The sequence below is a fragment of the Podarcis liolepis genome (assembly GCF_965112155.1).
Source record: "Podarcis liolepis genome assembly, chromosome: 6".
NCBI lineage: Eukaryota > Metazoa > Chordata > Lepidosauria > Squamata > Lacertidae > Podarcis > Podarcis liolepis.
The window spans coordinates 96,076,545-96,101,416 of record NC_139559.1 but is presented as its reverse complement, the minus strand read 5'-3'; the positions used below and the strand labels follow the sequence as shown (position 1 = coordinate 96,101,416).

At 44.8% G+C, this 24,872-nt stretch overlaps 1 protein-coding gene and 1 long non-coding RNA gene across 6 annotated transcripts; one reads left to right on the top strand and one right to left on the bottom strand.

Annotated features, from left to right (window-relative positions):
- Nucleotides 1-453: 453 nt before the first annotated feature.
- On the top strand, nucleotides 454-24,250 carry LOC310709894. 5 transcript variants are annotated; one of them, XR_014527705.1, is made up of 4 exons: nucleotides 454-1,835; nucleotides 1,925-3,356; nucleotides 14,574-14,643; nucleotides 14,848-16,199. It is a non-coding gene; the product is annotated as an uncharacterized lncRNA (long non-coding RNA). The 5 variants fall into 5 exon arrangements; XR_014527702.1 differs by lacking the exons at nucleotides 14,574-14,643; nucleotides 14,848-16,199 and adding an exon at nucleotides 23,483-24,250 and having other exon boundaries at nucleotides 1,925-3,431; XR_014527703.1 differs by lacking the exons at nucleotides 14,574-14,643; nucleotides 14,848-16,199 and adding an exon at nucleotides 16,262-16,418.
- Nucleotides 3,649-10,884, bottom strand: LOC310709789 (uncharacterized protein; the record flags this gene model as incomplete). The annotated part of the gene is made up of 3 exons (XM_083509829.1): nucleotides 3,649-5,070; nucleotides 7,985-9,422; nucleotides 10,845-10,884. The coding sequence occupies 2 exons, from the start codon at nucleotides 10,882-10,884 to the stop codon at nucleotides 8,551-8,553; spliced, it is 912 nt and encodes a 303-aa protein (XP_083365955.1). The 3' UTR covers nucleotides 3,649-5,070; nucleotides 7,985-8,550.
- Nucleotides 24,251-24,872: the final 622 nt, after the last annotated feature.

The following is a 24,872-nucleotide window of genomic DNA, read 5'->3' as shown; positions in this document are numbered from 1 at the left end:
CAACGGAGTGCAGCCTTTGAAGCCTCCGCAGAGCAGCAGGGTGAAGGCACCCCGCTGCCCTGCGGAGGCTTTGCGCAGCCATCCCCAAGCTAGAACAAGCTAGAACAGTGAGACGGAGCTCTGCGCAGCGCTCCGCCTCGCTGTTCTAGCTTCGGGGACGGCCTTTGAAGCCTCCGCAGGGCAGCAGGGTGCCCTCACCCCGCTGCCCTGCGGAGGCTTTGCGCAGCTAACCCCAAGCTAGAACAGCGAGACGGAGCGCTGCGCAGCACTCCTTCTCTCTGTTCTGGCTTTGGGCTTAGCCGCACAACCTGCATTCACTCCATAGGACGCACACACATTTCCCCTTAATTTTTTTTTTATAACATAATTTTTATTAGCAAACCAATCAAATCACATTAGTTCCAAATTACAAAACCGAATTTTAAATTTTTGTTGGGGGTACCCATCCAATCATCTCTTATTTCTGCTGCTTTGATCATTTCCCCTTAATTTTTGGAGGGGGAAAAGTGCGTCCTATAGAGCGAAAAATACGGTATTTATCTAGTTCCACTTTGTGCTTTCGAACTGCTAGGTTGGCAGGAGCTGGGACCGAGCAGCGGGAGCTCACCCCGTCGCGGGGATTCGAACTGCCGACCTTCTGATCAGCAAGCCCTAGGCTCTGGGGCCACCCGTGTCCCTACGGAAAAAGCCTATCGCAGACCAAATCCCCCTCCCAAACCTGGTATGTAAGGTCTTCCGGTTTTTCCGCCCTCCGTTGTGGATGTGCTTCGTGGGTTCTCCGCGCCTAGCAGCTGTTAGAGGGAACTTTGGGGGGGGCAACACGGAGGCTACACGACCCCCAAAAAGGCTCTGGGCGTGGCCCAGGGCTGACATTGTCCGGCAGCATCAAGAAAGGAACCCTTCAAAGCCCACGTCCTAACCAGGAGGTGAGTCGACAGAGAGTACCTAGACGCAAGGACACGAGCAATCCTCAGCAGCAAGCCTCCAAGTCCCAAATGGTAAGAACGGCAGCAAAATCTCTCACTTTCTCCATCCCCTTAATTACTGGACTAAGCTAACAAGGAGAGCTTGAGGAGAAGAGGGTCTGTGAGACTTATTTATACAAAGTGAACTGCTCAGAAACAGACCCAAAAGACTAGCACATAAAGAGTAAAGAACGGGAGATTTTATCTTAAATATATTGGAAATCTTTCTCATTATACTTAACCATAAGCGAAGATTTCTCTAACAAGTACCAGTAAGAAAAGGAAGACAGATTCAAATTTCACTCTGCAGCAGCAGTACTAGCCCATTAAAAGAAGCGGAATTCAAGGACTTAACTTGTTTTTTACTTTGAAGTGGCATGAGCCCAGCGAAAGAAACTGAGTTAAAAGACTTGGATTGTCAGCGCTGTTTGTGGTAAAAGAGTGGAAGTTACTGGAAAACAAAGGTAAAAGAGAAGGCAACACTTTTAATATTGAACTTATATTAAACACTAACCTATAAAGATGGCAAAGATGGCGTAGCGTGGTCTAGGAGAAGGAGGAGGTGGTTTGTGAGAAAGGAAATACGTTTTCTGGTGTAACGAAGAGACTTTCTTCATCTAAAGTATAAGTAGGATTCCTAATTCCTTCTGCATTCTGTTTCTTTTACTATCCCTCAAGATTCAGAAACATAGGGAACCATGTCATGGTTCGATTAGTTTATAAAGATTGGCTGCGTGAGCTGCTGGTCTCCTGCTGTCACGTGCCAAAGATCCATCCCCTGGTCTGTGAGGAGGAGGAGGAAGAGATATTGGAAGAGAAATGGGAGAATGAAGTGATGGTTATGAAGATCAGAAGGAATCTTTAGTGAAGGTGAAAACAATTTATGTAAGACCAAGTGACCAAGGGATGGATGCCACTGATACCAATTTAGATGGGGAGTGTTGATCTTTGTTCATCAGGAACAGGGAGGCCAGAGAAAATCCCGCTGGCTGGAGATCGGGGAGGCAGCTCCCTCATTCAAGAAGAATTCAGGGATGGGATGAGGACTTTGGGATGAGAAACTATTTGAGGATAGTTCAGACGAGAGGAGGAAGATTTTGAGGAAGCAAACATGTTTTTTAGCGCAACGAATTGACTTTCTTCATCTAAAGCGTAAGTAGAATGCCTAAATCACTGTGCTACATGAAAAGGAAGAGGTATCGAACTTTTTAAAATAAACTAAACAAAACTGCTTAACCCACTAAAATATATATTTTTAAAAATGAACATTAAAGGGAGCCATGTCCCTTGTAAAGCCAGGTAGCTAAAGTGACGGTGTCATGTCCTCCATTGTGACACGTTCTCCGGATGACTGACTTGGCTGACAACTTTGGGAAGAGCAACTATTTGAGGATAGTTCAAAGAAAATAGGTTGTTGGTGTGAATTGTGTTTTCTGAAAAATGAAAATTTATTCATCTCGTGTATACGTAGGATCTCTTATTCTTCCTGCATTTTGCTTCATTTGCTATCCCTCAAGATTCAGATATATAAGGAACCATATCATGGTTAGATTAATTTTTAAAGATTGACCTCAGGACCCTCTTAGATCCTTTGAGGGAAATGGCTTGCCTTCTCCCTTGCGGGCATCACCACAAGAAAGGGATCTCCCAGTTCTGGAGGGTCTCTTGACAAGATGCCCTCCTCTCTGGTTTCAGCTGCTTGCTGCAATCGCCATGAGAGGTTTCTGAAAGTAGGTTTATCTGCCAGATAAAGAGTATCAAGGAAGCATCTAGAACCCATTTCCTGACTATTTTCCCTCTTCTTCCCTAGATTCTGCAGTCTGAGAAGGCTGGGTGAGCTGCTGGTCTCCTGCTGTCGTGCCACAAAAATCCATCCCCTGGTCTGTGAGGAGGAGGACACAGTGAGTGTAATGAAGGATGGAAAGGAAAGAAGGGTAAAGGTGAGAACGATCTACGTAAGGCCAAGGGACCAGAGGATGGATACCACAGATGCTACTACCAATGGTGAGTGTTGATCTTTGTTCAGGAGGAACAGGGAGGCCAGAGAGAATCTGGATCACTGAGGGTGGGGGGAGGCAGCTCCCTCATTCAAGAAGAGTTCAGGGATGGGATGAGGAAGGGAGGAAGGGAAAATAACGCAAGCCACCTGGAGATCCTTGCAGGAAAGATGGGTCATCAATGTAATAATTAATGAAAAAATTAAGAATCTTTTCTCTTCATTTCTCTTCAGGCAGTGATAGCAGTGAGGCCAGCAGCTCCAGTACAGCTCTACCCCGCTCCAAGACCCAGTTCTCCCTTCGCCCAAAACCCAAGTATCTAAATAAATAAATAATAGGGATGCGGGTGGCGCTGTGGGTTAAACCACAGAGCCTAGGACTTGCCTATCAGAAGGTCGGCGGTTGCTCGGTCCCTGCTCCTGCCAACCTAGCAGTTCGAAAGCACGTCAAAGGGCAAGTAGATAAATAGGTACTGCTACGGCGGGAAGGTAAAGGGTGTTTCCGTGCGCTGCTCTGGTTCAGAAGCAGCTTAGTCATGCTGGCCACATGACCCGGAAGCTGTTCATGACCGGTCCGCCAATAAAGCGAGATGAGCGCTGCAACCCCAGAGTCGGCCACGACTGGACCTAATGGTCAGGAGTCCCTTTACCTTGATATATTTCAAAAACACTGAGTCTCCAGGGTGGTCTCTCGTCACAAGGAAACAGACTTTATAAAGAGGCAACCTTTCAAACTTCTTATAAATGGAAACTGGGGAAAGCCCCCTCCAAAAGAATAGACTGTGCCCAGTGACTAGCTGATCCACATGCCTGTTCAGTTGACGCTCTAGATGCCTACTCAGTTGTTCTCCAAGGCTGTTGAAAGAGAGAATGGCCAGTGTGGCAGGCTGTGCGAGCTGCTGGCCTCCTGCTGTCGTGCCCCTAAAATCCACCCCCTGGTCTCCGAGGAGGAGGAGGAAGAGATATTGAAAGAGAAACGGAATGAGGAAGTAAGTATAATTAAAGAAAGGGAGAATAGCGTAAGCCACCTGGAGATCCTTGAAGGAAAGATGGGTTGTCAACATAATAATAAATGGAAAGATTAAAAATATTTTCTCTTCTTCTCTCTTCTGGGCAGCGACAGCAGTGAGGCCAGCAACTCCAGCACAGATCTCCCTCCCCACCAAGACCCAGTCCCCCCCTTCCCCACAAACCCAAATAGAAAAATAAAATAAAAATCATTATTATTATTCTAATCAAGTTCCTTTACAAACATGCTATTCTGTGATCATCCTTTTATCCTAGGCGGTGCCTTTTCCTACGTTTGTGAGCATGAGTGGAAATCCTGAGTCTCGCTGCAGGAGTCGACAGTTTGGCTCCTTCCCTTGTTGTTGCTCCTAGATGGAACTGCGCATGTGCGAAGACAAGACAGAGCCTTCCAAACTGGATCAATAAACGTGTCACCCGTTGTCTGAAAACCACTGTCCTAATCACATGCCAGATTGTCTTTTTTGAATGAAATAAAATTCTTTCAAATAGTTTTTTAATGTTGTCATTTGTCTGTCTTGAGAAGCAATGGAGTGCGCCTCCGGGGGTGAGGTCAAAAGTCAAGCAACAGTGTCAGCAGTCCCATAGTGACCTCTCCAGGGAGCAAGACTGGGCAGTGTGTCTGGAGGTCCTGGGCTTCCCAGATGACAAGATGTGTCTCCAAGGAAAGCAGAGTTAGGCACCAGTTGGGCTGCAGGAGATGTCAGAAGGGGTTGTAAACGGCGCCATCCAACCGCCTGAGGGACTCCACTCCAGATTTGGTTAGGGTTTACTCCTTAGCCTTTTCAGCTCCCAAAGATATCCCACAAGGCAAATTAGGATCAGAGTTTTCCTTCTCCTCGATGGGCTGTCTTTATAGGTGGATGAGCCCCATCTGCCACTCACTTCCCTCCACAGCATTGCAGAAACCACCTTCTTGACCACTGGGCCCACGCTTGGTCTTGTCCGCTCAATCTGCTGGAGCCTGTCTTGGCACACAGGGGAAGTTCCTGAGCATTTGAGACTCCTTGGCTGCCCTCACCTGGTTTAGGTGGCCAGTCAAACCGTTCCCAGGATGTGGCCTCTGTCACATGCTGACCGTTTCTAGGAGCAAGAGAACAAACTTTTTATTAAAGAATGGAAATGGTTTAATGAATAGTTACAAACTGAAAACAGATAAGAACATTGGCAGGATTATTGGAATAACCTGCAATTGAATAAGATTATATATTTAAAGCAGATGCATAAATGAAGAAATTGAGGTAATTTGGATATGCATAAGATATGAAGAATCAATTTAAAGAACTGCAGAAAGAGGGGGAAGGAAGTCAAGTTTTGAAATGTTAAAATGACTGCAAAATTATTGAAATGTATAAACTTGAAAATCATAATTTTTTTTAAAAAAAATATTTCGCCAAAAATCAGACGTCATCCGTCTCGCTCCCAACTGGAGCCAAAGGACACAGGCCTGGCCAGGACAGCTTTCCAGTTATAGCTTTTGCGGTGATGAGGCATGTGAGCCTCAACTGTCCTGCATCTACTCCAGCTGAGGAATCACACACCTCCTCCCCAAGCTAGCGAGCCCCACCTGGGCTATGGGTCCTTGCCTTCCGTCCTTCCCAACTGACAGTTGTTAGTTCTGGAATCCTGAGCTTGAGGGGGGGTACATCCCATTTCGCCCCGTGGGACACTCACCACCCCTTAGCCACCTGCCTTTGGTGCTGCAGCAGTGCTGGCTTTGGTCCCTGAAAGAGCATGCAAGATCTCTCCCAAATCTCAATACATATTTTGCTCTCCTAGACATCTTGCAAGACTTCAATGAGATCTCACAAGATCTTGCAGAAAATCTCCAATCTGTTTACCTGCAAGCACACACCTTTAATTTTTTCTTTTCTTATTTAGTACAAATTTCTCAATCTAACAGATTTGCACATAGGATTCTGTATCACATGAAACGGCACATTTGTTTTGTTCTATTGTTACATTATTTGTGGCCTTCTAACACTTTGGGAGAAGCCTTCTCTCCCTTTTCCCTTAAAAAATGAGGATCTATGCTTTACACTCAGCAGGAAGGCCCATTTAAAAGGAAACTTGTAGTTGTTTTGCTGCTGCTTTTTGTGTTCTCAGGTGTCCAAGTTAGCCTCCTGGCCCTGCTCCTCCACTATACCACAGCAACATCCCCCACTAGGAATCCCTACTTGGCCTTTCATTGGCCATCAGCAATATCCGGTGGAGCCAGGTGGAGAGAAATGCCCCATCTTGCCCATCTTTGGGGTTCCAAGAGGTATAGCCTCTGTGCATGTACAGAATTCATGATTCAGCAAATCTATTAGACCACTGAAAGAGTTTATTTCCTCTGATTAAATTACCAAAGGAAGAAAGCAGGATTGGCTTATCTCCCCAGGGACACAAGGAAGGGGAAGGTGTATGTTTAAGAAATCAAATTCCCCAAGGGCTGAAACTCTGTTCAGCCAGTTAAAAAACCCAAATTCTCTCTGTACAGTGCTTCACATCTGGCGGGCAGGGCTTGTGTGCTTTGCTCATGATCCCTTGGATGTCCTGAGGCTGTTAGAGCAGCAGCCGTAAGTCTTGGGGCTCTAGGAGTGAGACATTGTCCTCAGAAGGCAAAGAGTAACTGAGGTTCCCTTTTCTCTCCCTTTTTTGGTCCTGAACAAGGAGCTGGCCAGTTCAGGGCCTCCATGGGAGAGAAAAGGGGGGCCAGCACTTGTGCTCAAAGGAGCTTTCATACGCGGTCATCCTGCCCCACACTCACATCCCAAAATATCTGCATGCTCACCTATCCAAGAGGTGGTTGGTCTTGGGCTGGGGGGTCCCAGAAGGCAGAATAAGTTGAGAAACAAAGCCCAAGAAGTTGGAGGCATCCTCTTCGCATCCACCCAAACCCAATCTAAACAGCTTTGCTCCAGAACCAGCCCCTCCCTTCAGTTCTGTTCAGTTCAGAATGTCAGTTAAGATTGACCACCTGTATTTTCTTGATTCTTGCCTGAGGTCATAATGGGCATGCACACTGGTATCTGTTTACCTGTAAGCACACACCTTTAGTTTATCTTTTTAAAAATAAAAATAAAATACTAGTTTCTCAGTCTACCAGCTTTGCACAAAACAGCAGCCGTTTTGTGATCCATGGCAGTGAAAACCCCACGTTTTATGGCGCCCCCCCCCCAAATGAGGCTTCAGTGCCCTAACCCACAGGGTCACGATTTCTCCAAAGGTCCAATGTCATCTGATTCACTCCAAAGCAGCACCAAACACCCAGAGAATGCCCCCTGCAACATTGGGGGGGGGGGGCTTTGAAAACACTACATTTCCCATTGTTAGAGTGGCATACGAAGGATGAACAAGTTAAATCAGTGATGATAGATTGGGCAAGACATGTAGGACATAAGATCATGTTTGAGGATTGGGAAAGATTGTGGAAGAAAGGGGTCAAGTTCACTGCATGTACTGTACTAACTAAAGGAAAACATAATGAAAATGATGTATAGATGGTATCTGACCCCTGTTAAATTAGCAAAGATTTATCATAACTGTGATAACCATTGCTGGAAATGTAAAGAAAATGAAGGTACTTTCTATCATATGTTGTGGACCTGCCCCAAGGTGAAAGACTTCTGAGAAAAGATTTATAATGAATTGAAAAAAATGTTGAAATATACATTTATAAAGAAACCAGAGGCCTTTCTTCTTGGAATAACAGGTTTGGAATTGCCCCCAAAAGATGTTAAATTATAAACTGGGCAACAATTTTTTACCTTTTGAATGTTGTCTAGATTTCTACAATTGATTTAGGGTCTTTTTGCACTGCTGAATCAGGAAATGGCATCCGTTTCTCTCCTTCAGGTCAGGTTGTTGTGCTATGTTGATTTGTAAAAAATCAGATCTTGTGACAAAATCGATTACATTTTGTGGCATTATCAGCTGATTTTTGTCAACACATATCATCCTAAATATGTTTTTAAGAGAAAATAATGTTTTTCCAAGAACATATAATGATTACCTGATAGAAACATCGATTACTGTAAACTGAATGGTGGGCATTGAAAAAGTTAAGTACACATAAATTGCATGTTGCTTCACCATTTTTCAAACTTCAGGGCTTGAACTTCCGTTTCTTGGAACTCCTGGAATGCTCAGCGGCAGGGAGGTCTCTCTTCAGAGTCCAACAGTAGTCAGCCATCATGACTGCGTCCCAGCGACCCTGATACCTGGTCTCCATCTCTTTCATGTCCTGATGGAATCTCTCCCCCTGCTCGTCACTCATTGAACCCAGGTTCTCAGGAAACCGGTCCATATGTGAAAATAGGTAGTGCATCTTGACGCTCATGTTGCAGCCCAGGTTTCTGAAAGCAGTCAGCATGTTGTTGACAAGTTCTGCATAGTTTCTGACCTTATTGTTGCTTAGAAAGTTCTTCACTACCAGAACAAATGCCTTCCACGCTTCCAGTTCCATTTCGTTCATTGAGTTTCGGAACTCTGGATCTCTGATGAGCTGACGGATCTGAGGACCGTCAAAGATGCCAGCTTTCAACTTCTCCATGGTCAATCCTGGCACAAGTGAAGCAGTCACCATCCTTGTCCAGAGCCTTTGGTGAACTGCTTGATTAAGCCGAGCTTGATGTGCAGCGGTGGGAAGAGTATTCGGTCTCTGTCCACCAGAGGGTCGTTGATGACGTTCCTTTCTTTGCAAGGCACCAATTCCTCCTGCACAGGCCAGTCATTCTTCGCGTAATGCTGAGCACGGTCCCTACTATCCCACATGCACAGAAAACATGGGTACTTGTTGAAGCCAGACTGTTGTCCCAACAAAAAGTTCACCATCTTCAGGTCAACACAAATAAACCACTTATGCTGAGCATAACCAATTTTCTCCAGCACATACTTCACTGCTTCATAGTTCTCCTTCAGTGTAGTCGAGTGAGCCAGGGGTATAGAGGCAAACTGGTTGCCGTTGTGTAGCAGAACACATTTCAGTGATCGCTTGCTGCTGTCAATGAACAGTCTCCAACCTTTGGGTTCGTACTGTGGCACTCCAAGCTTGAGCAGAAGCTGCGCAATATCTGCACAGTACACCAAGTCCTTCTCTTCTGAGAAAAAACGGAGGTACTCTTGATGCCTGTTGTGGAAGAAGCTGATGTCAGAGAGGAGTTTTTCCCCCTTCAATCTGGTTGCCAACAGTTCGGCAGAGTCCTTTGACAAGCTGAGGTCGCGAACTAGATCATTCAACTCCTTTTGGGAAAATGGATGTGGAGCATCATCTTCAAGAACCACTTCTTCTTCATGTCCTTCAGCAGTGGGGGCATCTTCCTCACTAATGTCAGGAAGTTCTCCGAAGACAGGCACTGGAATTTCATCACAATGGGGCAGGACTCTTGAGGAGGAGGAGAAAGGGGAGGGAACTGGAAGGGGAATATATGCTCTGCGCAAATGGCTGTGAACTCATGCTTGTTTTGTGAATCTATCACACTTGCTCCTTCTGCCACCCCGGATGGCAGAATAAAGCTTTTCTCTGAAACTATTCCTTGAGTGTCTGTTGACTCCCATTTCCCCGTCCTGGGCGCAAAGCTCTTCTCACCCGAGGCTAAAAAGGCTACCAGCAGAGTCTGTAACCTGAAGTGTATGTTAACCCGAGGTACCACTGTATCATTGAATTTGTCCATGGCAAGTCTGCGTTTATCTGCAGGTTGTTCATATGTGGTGAGTTTGTAGAAGTCCTCAATCCAATCATAGAAGGGAGACGCATTTTTATTTTTCCAGCTCACCAGTATCAGTCTTTTTACTGTGGTAAGGGCACAGAGAGTCCACTTGTATTGCCCCTTGGTCAGGTTCCATGTGCTGGGTGTATAATTCGAAAGGATATTTTGCTCGGTAAAGGTACATTTGGCCTCAGCGATGGGAGTCCAGCAAGGAATCATTTAGCTAGTGCAATGGAGGAGGAAGAGGTTGAAAATGCGAGACTTACTGGCACCTGTAGCAGCAGCAGCAGCAGCAGCTGGAGCATGGCCTGCAGTGCCACCTGGTGGCCCACCTCGGAACTTCCATGCCCATCCCAGATTTAAAGCTTTAGGCATGTGTTTTACACACACACACACACACACACACACACGCACACACACACACAGACACAAATAATAATTCACAAGCAGGAAATATCCCAAACAACTCTTCCCCTGAAATATACTCGGAGTCGAGAGTGGATTTCATGCTCTATATTCAGCTCATAGTAGCGAGGAATGAAAGTTCCCCCACAATATCTGCTTTATATACATTATTTACACAATGGGCTGCACGTGATTGGCTAATTCTGGGATTCTCCTGTAGCCCAATCAGGTTGTGGATTCACTTCCACCTGGAGCTGGATTGAGTGGCTCCTGCGGACCAATCAGACTGCTGCATGTTGGATCCTATTGTTCTAGGACCAATCAGACTGTAGCATTTTGGATCCTATTCAACTCAGTACATAACATCCCCACAAACCACCCCCAAATCCCCCAGCATAGGAATAGTGTGAGAGGAGGCTGGGTGCACCACATTGGAGACACCAGGCGGAATAGTAGGGGAATCTCATGACAGGCCAAATCATCTATCAGGATAGATATGGCGGCCACGATTTCGCTGAAAACCCGATGTCTTAGGATTCACAACAAAGCAACGGCAAACACCTACTAAAGACCCCCTGAAATGTTTGGCGGTGAAAACCCCACATTTCATGGCACCCCCCAAAATGAGCCTTTGGCGCCCTAACTCACGGGATCCCAATTTCTCCAAAAGTCAGACGTTGTCCGATTCACTCCAAAGTGGCGCCAAACACCCAGAGAATGCCCCCTGCAAGGTTTGGGGGTGAAAACACTACGTTTCACATCGCCCCACAAAATGAGCCCTCGACGCCGTAACCCACATGGTTGTCAGGGGCTGGACTGAGGAGGAATGGTGGGAGCCCCCCCCCCAAGGACCTGCTCCACAACTTCAATTTATAAAGATTATAATCCAAGTTAACGAGATCTTCTTGCAATTAGAGGTCAAGAGATATGTAAAAGTCAGTGCTTTATATGATTCAGCCACATGGTGGAGCAATACACAAAGATTAAAGAAGCCATGATAGCCAGCTCTGAAAAGCTGGGGTGGTTTGTGTCTTCAAAGGCATGGCAGTGTGGCTTGAAGTTAATGACTTGTAACACCTCACAGTCATCATCATAATATAATAATAATAATTTATTATTTATACCCAGCCACTCTGGGCGGCTTCCAACAAAATATTAAAATAAAAAAGTCTGTCAAACATTCAAAACTTCCCAGAACAGGGCTGTCCAGGGTCCTGATGAAAGGAAGTCCAAGTCCTACTCTCTCCTACCTTGGTCAGGCCACACCTGGAGTCCTGTGTCCAGTTCTGGGCACCATCATTTAAGAAGGATGTTGACAAGCTGGAATGTGTGCAGAGGAGGGCAACCAAGACAACCAAGGGTCTGGAAACTAAGATTGAAGAGAAACACTTGAAGGAGCTGGGGAGGTTTGGCCTGGAAAAGAGGAAACTGAGAGGAGATCTGACAGCCATCTTCCAATATCTTAAGGGCTGTCACATGGAAGAGGGAACAAGCTTCTTTTCTCCTGCTCTAGATGGTAGGACTCGAACCCATGGATTCAAGTTATAAGAAAGGAGATTCCAACTAAACATTGATAAAAACTTTCTGATAGTAAGGGCTGTTTGGCATTGGAACAGATTCCCAGGAGAGGTGGTGGACTCTCCTTCCTTGGAGGTTACTAAGCAGAGGTTGGCTGGCCGTCTGCCATGGATGCTTTTGCTGAGATTGCTGCATCCCAGGGGGTTGGACTAGATGACCCTTGGTGTCCCTTCCAGCTATAAGTTTCTATGATTCTATGAAATTGATCTGGATTAATGACAGCCATCCACCAGTTTCATATGCAAAACTGCTTCCCACCCCACCCCCTTACTGATTAATATATATATAAAAAATACATTAAAGTAGACAAATAATAACTTACAAAAAGGATCAATAAACGTGTCACCTTTATTATATAAACTGTTATCATAATCACATGTCAAAATTTCTTTTGTGAATGAAATAAAATGGTTTCAATCAGTTTTTAATAACCAACAATCAAATGTAGTGCTTGGGGTACAGCTTAGATCAATTCCCCCGATGTTCAGTGTCCAGGGGTTCAGTGCCTGGCACCCAGAAACTCATGGCAAAGGGGAGTCTGGCACCAAGTAACTCATAACATTTCACTTCCTTGCAAGCTAAGGAAAGCTGTTGATTGGCAGAAGACACTGGGCAGAAACAGAAAGAAACAGGGGGATGCGGGGGTCTAAGGGTGAAGTCCTGCTCCTGTCCATCCTAATACTGGACAGTTTATTACAGGATGTTGAGAAGGGTCATTTTTTACTATGAATTGAGAAACAGCAGCCATAGTCTAGGCCAGGAGTGTTTTTCCTTGGTGACACCGCCATGTTGAATAGTGTGTGTTTGCAAGGTGTTTCCTGTCCTGTCCAGAAGTGCACCGTGCTGGATGAAGCCAGCTCGAGATCTTTCCGAAATAAATAAAATAAAAACCCACTGGAAGATATATTTGAAAAATTAATGTTAAGGGGAACAATTCACCTTGTTAAGCAAGGTAGCTAAAGCAACAGGGTCATGTCCTCCATCGTGACACGTCCCCCTGCTGAGTGACTTGGCTGAGGACTTTGGGAAGAGCAACTATCTGAGGATAGTTCAGGAGAAAGGAGGTGGTTTGTGAGAAGTAATGATGTTTTCCGGCAAAATGAAAATTTCTTCTTCTTGAGTGTAAGTAGGATGTCTAATTCTTTCTGCATTCTGCTTCTTTTGCTCTCCCTCAAGATTTAGAAACATAGGGCAGTAAGGCAGATCTGGAAAAAGCCTAGGTAAAGGTACAGGGACCCCTGACTGTTAGGTCCAGTCGCGGACGACTCTGGGGTTGCGCGCTCATCTCGCCCTATAGGCTGAGGGAGCCGGCGTACAGCTTCCGGGTCATGTGGCCAGGATGACGAAGCCGCTTCTGGCAAAAGCAGAGCAGTGCATGGAAAGGCTGTTTACCTTCCCGACAGAACGGCACCTACCGTATTTTTGGCTCTATAGGACGCACCGGACCATAAGACGCAGCGGATTATAGGAGGGGGAGAACGGGGGGGGGGGATTCTCTCCCTCTCTGCTCAGTGTCCCTTCAGCGAAGCGGCAGGAGAAATGGAGCCCCTTCCATTTCTCCTCCCGCTTCGCTGAAGGGGCGCTGCGCAGAGAGGGAAAACTGTGCACCGACCCCTCTCGCTCTCCAGGCTTCAGACGGCTATCCGCAAGCCTTCTGAGTGCAGCGGGAACTCCTGCTGCGCTTGGAAGGCTTGCGGATAGCTGCCTGAAGCCCCCAGAGTGCAGCCTTTGAAGCCTCCACAGAGCAGCGGGGTGAAGGCACCCCGCTGCCCTGCGGAGGCTTTGTGCAGCCATCCCCAAGCTAGAACAGTGAGCCGGAGCACCGCGCAGCGCTCCTTCTGCCTGCTCTGGCTTTGGGCTTAGCTGCGCAGCCTGCATTCACTCCATAGGGCGCACACAAATTTTCCCTTAATTTTTGTTTTTTTTATAATATATTTTTTATTAGCAAACCAATCAAATCACAATAGTTCCAAATTACAAAACCGAATTTTAAATTTTGGTTGGGGGTACCCATGCTTCGAGCTCAGAAAGGGATCCAATCATCTCTTATTTCTGCTGCTTTGATCATTTTCCCTTAATTTTTGGAGGGGGGAAAGTGTGTCCTATAGAGTGAAAAATACGGTATTTATCTACTTCCACTTTCGAACTGCTAGGTGACTTCAGGTGGCTATCCGCAAGCCTTCGAAGTACAGCGGGAACTCCTGCTGCGCTCCGAAAGCTTGCGGATAGCTGCCTGAAGCCAACGGAGTGCAGCCTTTGAAGCCTCTGCAGAGCAGCGGGGTGAAGGCACCCCGCTGTCCTGCGGAGGCTTTGTGCAGCCATCCCCAAGCTAGAACAGTGAGACGGAGCGCTGTGCAGTGCTCCGCCTCACTGTTCTGGCTTCGGGGACGGCCTTTGAAGCCTTCGAAGGGCAGCAGGGGGCCTTCACCCTGCTGCCCTGCGGAGGCTTTGCGCAGCTAACCCCAAGCTAGAACAGCGAGACGGAGCGCTGCGCAGCGCTCCTTCTGCCTGCTCTGGCTTTGGGCTTAGCTGCGCAGCCTGCATTCACTCCATAGGGCGCACACAAATTTTCCCTTAATTTTTGTTTTTTTTAAAATATATTTTTTATTAGCAAACCAATCAAATCACATTAGTTCCAAATTACGAAACCGAATTTTAAATTTTTGTTGGGGGTACCCATGCTTTGAGCTCTTAAAGGGATCCAATCATCTCTTATTTCTGCTGCTTTGATAATTTCCCCTTAATTTTTGGAGGGGGGAAATTGCGTCTTATAGAGCGAAAAATACGGTATTTATCTACTTCGACTTTGTGCTTTCGAACTGCTAGGTTGGCAGGTGCTGGGACCGAGCAGCGGGAGCTCACCCCATCGCGGGGATTCGAACTGCCGACCTTCTGATCAGCAAGCCCTAGGCTCTGTGGCCACCCGTGTCCCTACGGAAAAAGCCTATCGCAGACCAAATCCCCCTCCCAAACCTGGTATGTAAGGGCTTCCGGTTTTTCCACCCTCCGTTGTGGATGTGCTTCGCGGGTTCTCCGCGCCTAGCAGCTGTTAGAGGGAACTGTGGGGGACAACGCGAAGGCTACACGACCCCCAAAAAGGCTCTGGGCGTGGCCCAGGGTTGACATTGTCCGGCAGTGTCAAAAAAGGAACCCTTCGAAGCCCACGTCCTAACCAGGAGGTGAGTCGACAGAGAGTACCTAGACGCAAGGACACGAGCAATCCTCAGCAGCAAGCCTCAAAGTCCCAAAGGGTAAGAACGGCAGCTAACAAGGAGAGCTTGAGGAGAAGAGGGTCTGTGAGACTTATTTATACAAAGTGAACTGCTCAGAAACAGACCCAAAAGACTAGCACATAAAGAGTAAAGAACGGGAGATTTTATCTTAAACATATTGGAAATCTTTCTCATTATACGTAAGCATAAGCAAAGATTTCTCTAACAAGTACCAGTAAGAAAAGGAAGACAGTTTCAAATTTCACTCTGCAGCAGCAGTACTAGCCCATTAAAAGAAGCTGAATTCAAGCACTTAACTAGTTTTTTACTTTGAAGTGGCGTGAGCCCAGCGAAAGAGACTGAGTTAAAAGACTTGGATTGTCAGCGCTGTTTGTGGTAAAAGTGTGGAAGTTACTGGAAAACAAAGGTAAAAGAGAAGGCAACACTTTTAATATTGAACTTATATTAAACACTAACCTATAAAGATGGCAAAGATGGCATAGCGTGGTCTAGGAGAAACGGCTGGACTAATTGGAGAATCGGGAAGAGAAGAAAAGTGGCGAAAGGAGGGTCAGAACTGCACAAAAGAGGAAAGGGACTATAAAATTAAAGATGAGCATCTTTAGCTTGAGGAGGTAGTTTGTGAGAAAGGAAATACGTTTTCTGGTGTAATGAAGAGACTTTCTTCATATAAAGTATAAGTAGGATTCCTAATTCCTTCTGCATTCTGTTTCTTTTACTATCCCTCAAGATTCAGAAACATAGGGAACCTAGTCATGGTTAGATTAGTTTATAAAGATTGGCTGCGTGAGCTGCTGGTCTCCTGCTGTCACGTGCCAAAGATCCATCCCCTGGTCTGTGAGGAGGAGGAGGAAGAGATATTGGAAGAGAAATGGGAGGATGAAGTGATGGTTATGAAGATCAGAAGGAATCTTTAGTGAAGGTGGAAACAACTAATGTAAGACCAAGCGACCAGGGGATGGATGCCACCGATGCCAATAGAGATGGTGAGAGATGGTGATCTTTGTTCTTGAGGAACAGGCAGGCCAGAGAGAATCTGGATCACTGGGATGGGGGGAGGCAGCTCCCTGATTCAAGAAGAGTTCAGGGATGGGATGAGGAAGGGAGGAAGGGAGAATAACGCAAGCCACCTGGAGATCCTTGCAGGAAAGATGGGCCATCAATGTAGTAATCAATGAAAAAATTAAGAATTTTTTCTCTTCATTTCTCTTCCAGGCAGCGATAGCAGTGAGGCCAGCAGCTCCAGTACAGCTCTACCCCACTCCAAGACCCAGTTCTCCCTTCGCCCAAAACCCAAGTCTCTAAATAGTGATGCGGGTGGCGCTGTGGGTTAAACCACAGAGCCTAGGACTTGCCTATCAGAAGGCTGGCGGTTCGAATCCCCACGACGGAGTGAACTCCCGTTGCTCGGTCCCTGCTCCTGCCAACCTAGCAGTTCAAAAGCACGTCAAAGTGCAAGTAGATAAATAGGTACCGCTACGGCGGGAAGGTAAAGGGCGTTTCCGTGCGCTGCTCTGGTTCAGAAGCCATTTGTAAAAACGAGAGAGACGCTGGAACGCCATCCCCACTACGCAAAGCTCAGTGAGAAAGCGGAAGTGAAGCGTCAGCGGCGCCATTAGCGAGAGGAAAACGCACACAGCTGCAAATTAGCAACACAGACGTACCTGATCTAAAACTTTTTGCGGAGGTGCCTCCACCCATCTCCTGGTATAAGGTGAAGAGTTGGATGTGTTTGTGTCTCCTAATTTCTGATGACTGCTTAACGACGGGGTATGATTGGGAAACAACTCTCTACTCTGTGCTGCCGGACTACTTAGTTTATTCATGCGGTGTGTCTACCTCCAAAACCAGCAGAGAGAGAGAGAGCCACCTAGTGGACAGAGTGTTTACTGCGATAGAAACTGTTCATTTTGATCCTATCCCCCCCTCTTTGCTCTCTCCCACCTCTCTCCCACCCCTGCAGTCTTGTACCCGTCCCCCCTGGTCTCCCTACCCCCCTCCCCCCTCCTTTCTCTCAATTTTCCCCTCTATGGTTTCTTCCAGACAGAACGGACTGGGAACTTTTGAAGGAGAACTAATTTCCCTAGAAAACTTTAAGAACTCATGGTGCCATCTGTGCCGACTGAAAGTACACTTCTTATAGCGAATGCAAGACTCTCTAACTTTTTTTTCTGAACTCTAAGACTTTAAGACTTTTACAGACTTCCCCAAGGATGCAAAGGGGCGAAAAGAATTAGCCAACCTCCATGCAACTCAAAGACTCTTAAATGACTGTTAAATATGCCGACCTCTGTATGATTTAAAGACTGTTAAAAACTAAGAGCCGGGGTCAAATAGACAAACAGGTAATTGCTCTGGACTGCTATAACCATATTGTATTTTAAGTTCAGGCTTCCTTCCAAATTTAAGAATGTCAAATACTGGGAAAAGACCCGAAGGGGGCACGCCAGGGGACAGGAAGGGATCAAAGCAAGAAGGGGACTTCAGAGCAGAGATACTAAGAATGTTTGCGGAGATAAAAGAGAGCGAGAAAAGTGTTGAGCGCAAACTAGAACAAGTAGAACATAGAATTGGGGAAGTGGACAAAAAGTTAGACGAAACAGTTAACGAACTGAAAAGTCAAATGAAAGAAGTATTTAGGAGGACACAGACGGTAGAGGAGGGTCTGAAAAAGACAAAAGTTGAATTGAAGGAAGTAAGACGTGAGGAAGAAAGAATCAAAGCTGAGATACTGGATTTGAATAAAAGTCAAGAAGATTTGAAAGATTGGATTGCAATGAACGAACTAAGACAGAGGGAGGCTAATCTTAGGATGAGAGGTATACCTGAAGCCCAGGGAGAAAACATAAAAGGAAAACTATCAACAGAACTAGCCCTCTGGCTGGAGATGCCATCAGAAGAGGTAGAAAAGGCAATACAATCGGCTTTCAGGTTGAAAGCCAAGCTTCCAAAAAATAAAAAATTTGTAGGAGACTGCCTAATTATATTCAAAGATAAAGAAATAAAAAACAAGATTCTACATAAGAATAGAGAGAAAAGATTTAACATTGGAGGGAACAACATAATAATTTTTAAAGATATTCCTGTTAGGCTTCTAAAACGCAGAGACTCCTATAAAGAATTGGTACAGATACTCAAAAGAAATAATATTGAGTTTAAGTGGGAGTTTCCGGAAGGCGTCTCCTTTACCTACAGGAGTAAGAGACAAAAATTGACAAATCCAGGAGAAACAGACAAATTTCTAAGGAAATATAAAGAGCTTAAACCACATAGAGAGGAGGGCAAAGGGGGGGGGACAGGATTGGGGGAGGACTTGGGGGGGGGCGGGGGGCTCGGGGGAGGAGGGGGAGGAGGGGGGAGGGACTGAAGAGGAAGCATAAAAGGAATCAATAGTTGTTTGTTTTTTTTTCCCCTTCCCTGCAATTAAATCGTGATGGCATTAAAGGTGTTTAGTTGGAATGTTAATGGGATGAACGATAAAGGAAAAAGAAACCGAATTGAGCACATTTTGAAGAAGGAAAGTTTAGACGTCATCTGTCTCCAAGAGACACACATAGCGAGGAAACACAAAAGAACCCTGATTAATCAAAGACTGGGGAATGAATTTATATCCTCAGACCAGAGTAAAAAGAGGGGAGTGGTTATTTATATAAACAAAAGAATTGAAGCGAAACATCTATTCAAAGATGAGGAAGGAAGGATATTAGCAATACAAATAAATTGGCAGGGAGAAAAGATAATAATAGTCGGAATATATGCGCCTAATGTAAATAAGTCAGAATTTTATGGGAAGTTGGAAGAAAGATTATCTGACTACGCCGATCAGAAAATCATACTATTAGGAGATATGAACGGTGTCGTTAGAACTGGACAGATTGAGGGATACAAAGAGTAAAGATGGGAAACTGCCCAGAACTTTCTTCTCCCTGGCCCAAAACTGCAATTTAGTAGATATTTGGAGGTTTAAATACCCTCTAGAAAAGCAATATACCTTCCATTCAGAACCTAATGATTCATCATCCAGATTAGACCAGATATGGATTTCGAAAGAGCTAGTCCCAAGATCAGCACGGGTGGAGATCCAGGCTAGAACAATTTCGGACCATAACCCAATAAAAATGGAATTGAAAGGGCAAGAAAGTAGATTAATCAGATGGAAACTGAAGGATTATCTGCTGGATGACCAAGAGGTAGTAGAAAAGGCCCAAAACAGACTAAAAGAATATTTTGAAGATAACTTAGGCAATAATACAAAGTTAAAGGTGGTATGGGATGCAGGCAAGGCGGTGATGCGGGGTTTTTTTATCCAACAGAGTGCAATCAAGAACAAAAAAAGGGAAAAAGGGAAAAAAGAAATTATGCAACAACTAGCAGAGAACGAGCAGAAATTGATTAAAAACCCAAAAAATAAGAAAATAAAAGAGAATATTAAAGTCTTACAAGCCCAATACACAATGTTGATAAATAGAGAGATAGAATGGAAAATTAAAAGATTGCGTCAGAGGAACTTCGAACATGCAAACAAAACAGGGAAGTTATTAGCCTGGCAGCTAAAAAAAAGAAAGGAACAAAATACAATAAACAAGATAGTGGTGGAAGGAACAGAGATAGACAAACCTAAAGAAATAAGGAGAGCCTTCATGGACTACTATGGAGAACTTTTTAGAAACATAGAAAGGAATCAGACGAAGGAAATAGAGAGATATCTAATAGCTAAGAACATTAATAAGATCACCGCAGTAGACAAAGAGAAACTAAACGCCCCAATTGAGGCGGAGGAAATAAAAGCAATAATAACAGACTTAAAAAATGGGAAAGCCCCAGGCCCAGATGGGTTTACTAGCAGATACTATAAAGAGATGGAATCAGTCCTGCTAAACCCACTACAAGAAGTAATGAACAACATTTTAAAGGAAAGAGAAATACCGGAAACGTGGAAGGAGGCATTGATCACATTAATTCCAAAGCAGGATACAGATTTAAAGCAAATTAAAAATTACAGGCCGATCTCCTTACTAAATATAGATTATAAGATCTTTGCGGGAGTCTTGGCTAGAAGACTTAAAGTTATTTTGGTAAATAGTATCCATAGAGACCAAGCCGGTTTTTTGCCGGGGAGGCAAATGAAAGACAACTTAAGAAATATCATAAATATTATAGAATATCTAACAGAAAGGTGTGACAAACAAGGTTTACTGTTATGCGTAGACGCTGAGAAAGCGTTTGATAACGTTAATTGGGAATTCCTGTTGAAGCAATTGGACCACATGGAAGTAGGTACTGAATTCTTCAATGGGATAAAAGGAATATACACGGAACAAAGAGCAAGATTGATAATAAACAATGTAGAGACGGAAGAACTAACAGTAACTAAAGGAACAAGACAGGGATGCCCACTGTCCCCACTGTTATTTATAATGATATTGGAGGTTTTATTGAATTCCATCAGAGACAATAAAAGAATTAAAGGTATCAGGGTCGGCCAGCACGAATATAAAACCAAAGCTTTCGCAGACGACCTGGTCGTAACAATGGAAGATCCATTGGATTCAACGAAAGAGGTACTCAGAGAATTCGATCAGTTCGGAGAAGTGGCAGGCTTTAAATTAAACAAAAGGAAGACAAAAATATTAGTTAAAAATATGCAGGCAGATGAAATCGAGGAACTACAAAGAGAAATAGAAATAGATGTAACAAAGAAGGTGAAATACTTAGGGATATGGGTAACGCCAAAAAACATAGATTTATTTAAAAACAATTACGAAATGGTTTGGAAAGGCGTTAAGAAGGACATAGAAACGTGGGGTCGGCTTAGACTGTCATTCTGGGGCAGAATAGCCACAATCAAAATGTCGGTATTACCAAGAATCTTATTTCTCTTTCAAAACATCCCGATTATCAAAGGTACAAAGATATTTAAAGCCTGGCATAGAGAGATTTCTAGATTTATTTGGCAGGGGAAGAAGCCGAGAGTAAAGTTTAAAATCTTGACGGATACTAAAGAAAGGGGAGGCTTCGCCCTACCTGATCTGAAAATATACTATGAGGCATCTTGTTTATGCTGGGTTAAGGCATGGATAAAACTAGAAGACAGTGAAGTGTTAGACTTAGAGGGCCACGATAACCGATATGGGTGGCACGCCTATCTGTGGCATGGGCGGAAGAAGGGCCACAAAGGATTTGGGAATCATATATTCAAGGGCCCTCTGTTGGAGGTTTGGGAAAGGTATAAAGACATGCTAGAACCCAGAACACCCCAATGGTTATCCCCGTTAGAGGTTATGGCTATCAAAAAGATCAATATGGGAGCCAATTGGGCAACCTATGAACAACTGTTAATGAAAGAGGAAGGAAAGTGGAAAATAAGGCCGTATGAACAGGTTAAACCTCTAGTATACGATTGGCTGCACTACCACCAGATAAACGATATGTTTAGGAAAGACGCCAAAGATAAAGGCTACGCCGACAAAAGTTCCAGATTTCAAATTGAGATTTTGGGGAATAATTCAAAAATATTATCAAAAATGTACAAGTATTTATTGGACTGGAACTTAGCTGATGAGGAGGTCAAGGCGGTAATGACGCACTGGGCCAGAGATTTTGGTCGTAACATCTACTTAGAAGAGTGGGAAAAACTCTGGAAACAACATCTTAAATTCACAGCTTGTGTGTCACTTAAAGAGAACTTAATGAAAATGTTTTATCGTTGGTACCTAACTCCGGTTAAACTAGCCAAAATGTATGGATCCTGCAACAAATGTTGGAAATGTAAGGAAAGGGAGGGGACCTTCTACCATATGTGGTGGGAATGCCGAAAGGTCACAGAGTTTTGGGAGAGCATATATAATGAACTGAAGAAAATGTTAAGATACACCTTTGCTAAAAGACCCGAGGCGTTTCTACTAGGTTTGGTAGGAAAGGAGATAAAGAAGAAAGATTACAAATTGTTCCAATACGCAACAACTGCAGCAAGGGTCTTGATAGCTAAAAACTGGAAACAAGAGAGTATACCGACAACGGAGGAATGGAGAACTAAACTATTAGATTATGTGGAGATGGACAGGATGACAGGTAAAATCAGATATACAAAAGATCAGAGATTTGTTAAAAATTGGGAAAGTTTTACGAAATATCTGGAAAGCCTAATTGATGAACAGACAACACTAGTAGGTTTCAGAGGTGCTCTGTAAGAGGTAAAGGGTAATGCCAAAAAAAAAAAAAAATGGAAGAATGAGAATGACTTAAGGCATTACAAATACGGAAATGCGGATATACTGTTTACTGTTATTTTGGACGATTCGTGAAATGACTGAAGGAAGTCTTTTATCTTTCTTTTGGTGAATTGATATGAATATTGAATTAGCTTATTTTGTGTTTTGATTTTTGGAAACTAATAAAAATTATGCATAAAAAAAAAAAAAAGAATTTTTTCTCTTCATTTCTCTTCATTTCTCTTCATTTCTCTTCATTTCTCTTCATTTCTCTTCATTTCTCTTCCAGGCAGCGATAGCAGTGAGGCCAGCAGCTCCAGTACAGCTCTACGCCTCTCCAAGACCCAGTTCTCCCTTCGCTCCAAACCCAAGTATCTAAATAAATAAATAATAGGGATGCGGGTGGCGCTGTGGGTTAAACCACAGAGCCTAGGACTTGCCTATCAGAAGGCTGGCGGTTCGAATCCCCACGACGGAGTGAACTCCCGTTGCTCGGTCCCTGCTCCTGCCAACCTAGCAGTTCAAAAGCACGTCAAAGTGCAAGTAGATAAATAGGTACCACTACGGCGGGAAGGTAAAGGGCGTTTCCGTGCGCTGCTCTGGTTCAGAAGCAGCTTAGTCATGCTGGCCACATGACCCGGAAGCTGTTCATGACCGGTCCGCCAATAAAGCGAGATGAGCGCTGCAACCCCAGAGTCGGCCACGACTGGACCTAATGGTCAGGAGTCCCTTTACCTTGATATATTTCAAAAACACTGAGTCTCCAGTGTGGTCTCTCATCACAAGGAAACAGACTTGATAAAGAGGCAACCTTTCAAACTTCTTATAAATGGAAACTGGGGAAAGCCCCCTCCAAAAGAATAGACTGTGCCCAGTGACTAGCTGATCCACATGCCTGTTCAGTTGACGCTCTAGATGCCTACTCAGTTGTTCTCCAAGGCTGTTGAAAGAGAGAATGGCCAGTGTGGCAGGCTGTGCGAGCTGCTGGCCTCCTGCTGTCGTGCCCCTAAAATCCACCCCCTGGTCTGCGAGGAGGAGGAGGAAGAGATATTGGAAGAGAAATGGAATGAGGAAGTAAATATAATTAAAGAAAGGGAGAATAGCGTAAGCCACCTGGAGATCCTTGAAGGAAAGATGGGTTGTCAACAGAATAAGAAATGGAAAGATTAAAAATATTTTCTCTTCTTCTCTCTTCCGGGCAGCGACAGCAATGAGGCCAGCAACTCCAGCACAGATCTCCCTCCCCACCAAGACCCAGTTCCCCCCTTCCCCACAAACCCAAATAGAAAAATAAAATAAAAATCATCATCATCATTATTATTCTAATCAAGTTCCTTTACAAACATGCTATTCTGTGATCATCCTTTTATCCTAGGCGGTGCTTTTTCCTACGTTTGTGAGCATGAGTGGAAATCCTGAGTCTCGCTGCAGGAGTTGACAGTTTGGCTCCTTCCCTTGTTGTTGCTCCTAGATGGAACTGCGCATGTGCGAAGAGAAGACAGAGACTTCCAAACTGGATCAATAAACGTGTCACCCGTTGTCTGAAAACCACTGTCCTAATCACATGCCAGATTGTCTTTTTTGAATGAAATAAAATTCTTTCAAATAGTTTTTTAATGTTGTCTTTTGTCTGTCTTGAGAAGCAATGGAGTGCGCCTCTGGGGGTGAGGTCAAAAGTCAAGCAACGGTGTCAGCAGTCCCAAAGTGACCTCTCCAGGGAGCAAGACTGGGCAGTGTGTCCGGAGGTCCTGGGCTTCCCAGATGACAAGACTCCCTCTCTTGGCTTTGCAGATGTGTCTCCAAGGAAAGCAGAGTTAGGCACCAGTTGGGCTGCAGGAGATGTCAGAAGGGGTTGTAAACGGCGCCATCCAACCGCCTGAGGGACTCCACTCCAGATTTGTGTAGGCTTTACTCCTTAGCCTTTTCAGCTCCCAAAGATATCCCACAAGGCAAATTAGGATCAGAGTTTTCCTTCTCTTCGATGGGCTATCTTTATAGGTGGATGAGCCCCATCTGCCCCTCACTTCCCTCCACAGCATTGCAGAAACCACCTTCTTGACCACTGGGCCCACGCTTGGTCTTGTCCGCTCAATCTTCTGGAGCCTGTCTTTGCACACAGGGGAAGTTCCTGTGCATTTGAGACTCTTTGGCTGCTCTCACCTGGTTTAGGTGGCCAGTCAAACCGTTCCCAGGATGTGGCCTCTGTCACATGCTGACCGTTTCTAGGAGCAAGAGAACAAACTTTTTATTAAAGAATGGAAATGGTTGAATGAATAGTTACAAACTGTAAACAGATAAGAACATTGGCAGGATTATTGGAATAACCTGCAGTTTAATAAGATTATCTATTTATAGCAGATGCATAAATGAAGAAATTGAGGTAATTTGGATATGCATAAGATATGAAGAATCAATTTAAGGAACTGCAGAAAGAGGGGGAAGGAAGTCAAGTTTTGAAATGCTAAAATGACTGCAAAATTATTGAAATGTATAAACTTGAAAATCATAATTCAGCTTTCCAGTTATAGCTTTTGCGGTGATGAGGCATGTGAGCCTCAACTGTCCTGCATCTACTCCAGCTGAGGAATCACACACCTCCTCCCCAAGCTAGCGAGCCCCACCTGGGCTGTGGGTCCTTGCCTTCCGTCCCTCCCAACTGACAGTTGTTAGTTCTGGAATCCTGAGCTTGAGGGGGGGGTACATCCCATTTCGCCCCGTGGGACACTCACCACCCCTTAGCCACCTGCCTTTGGCGCTGCAGCAGT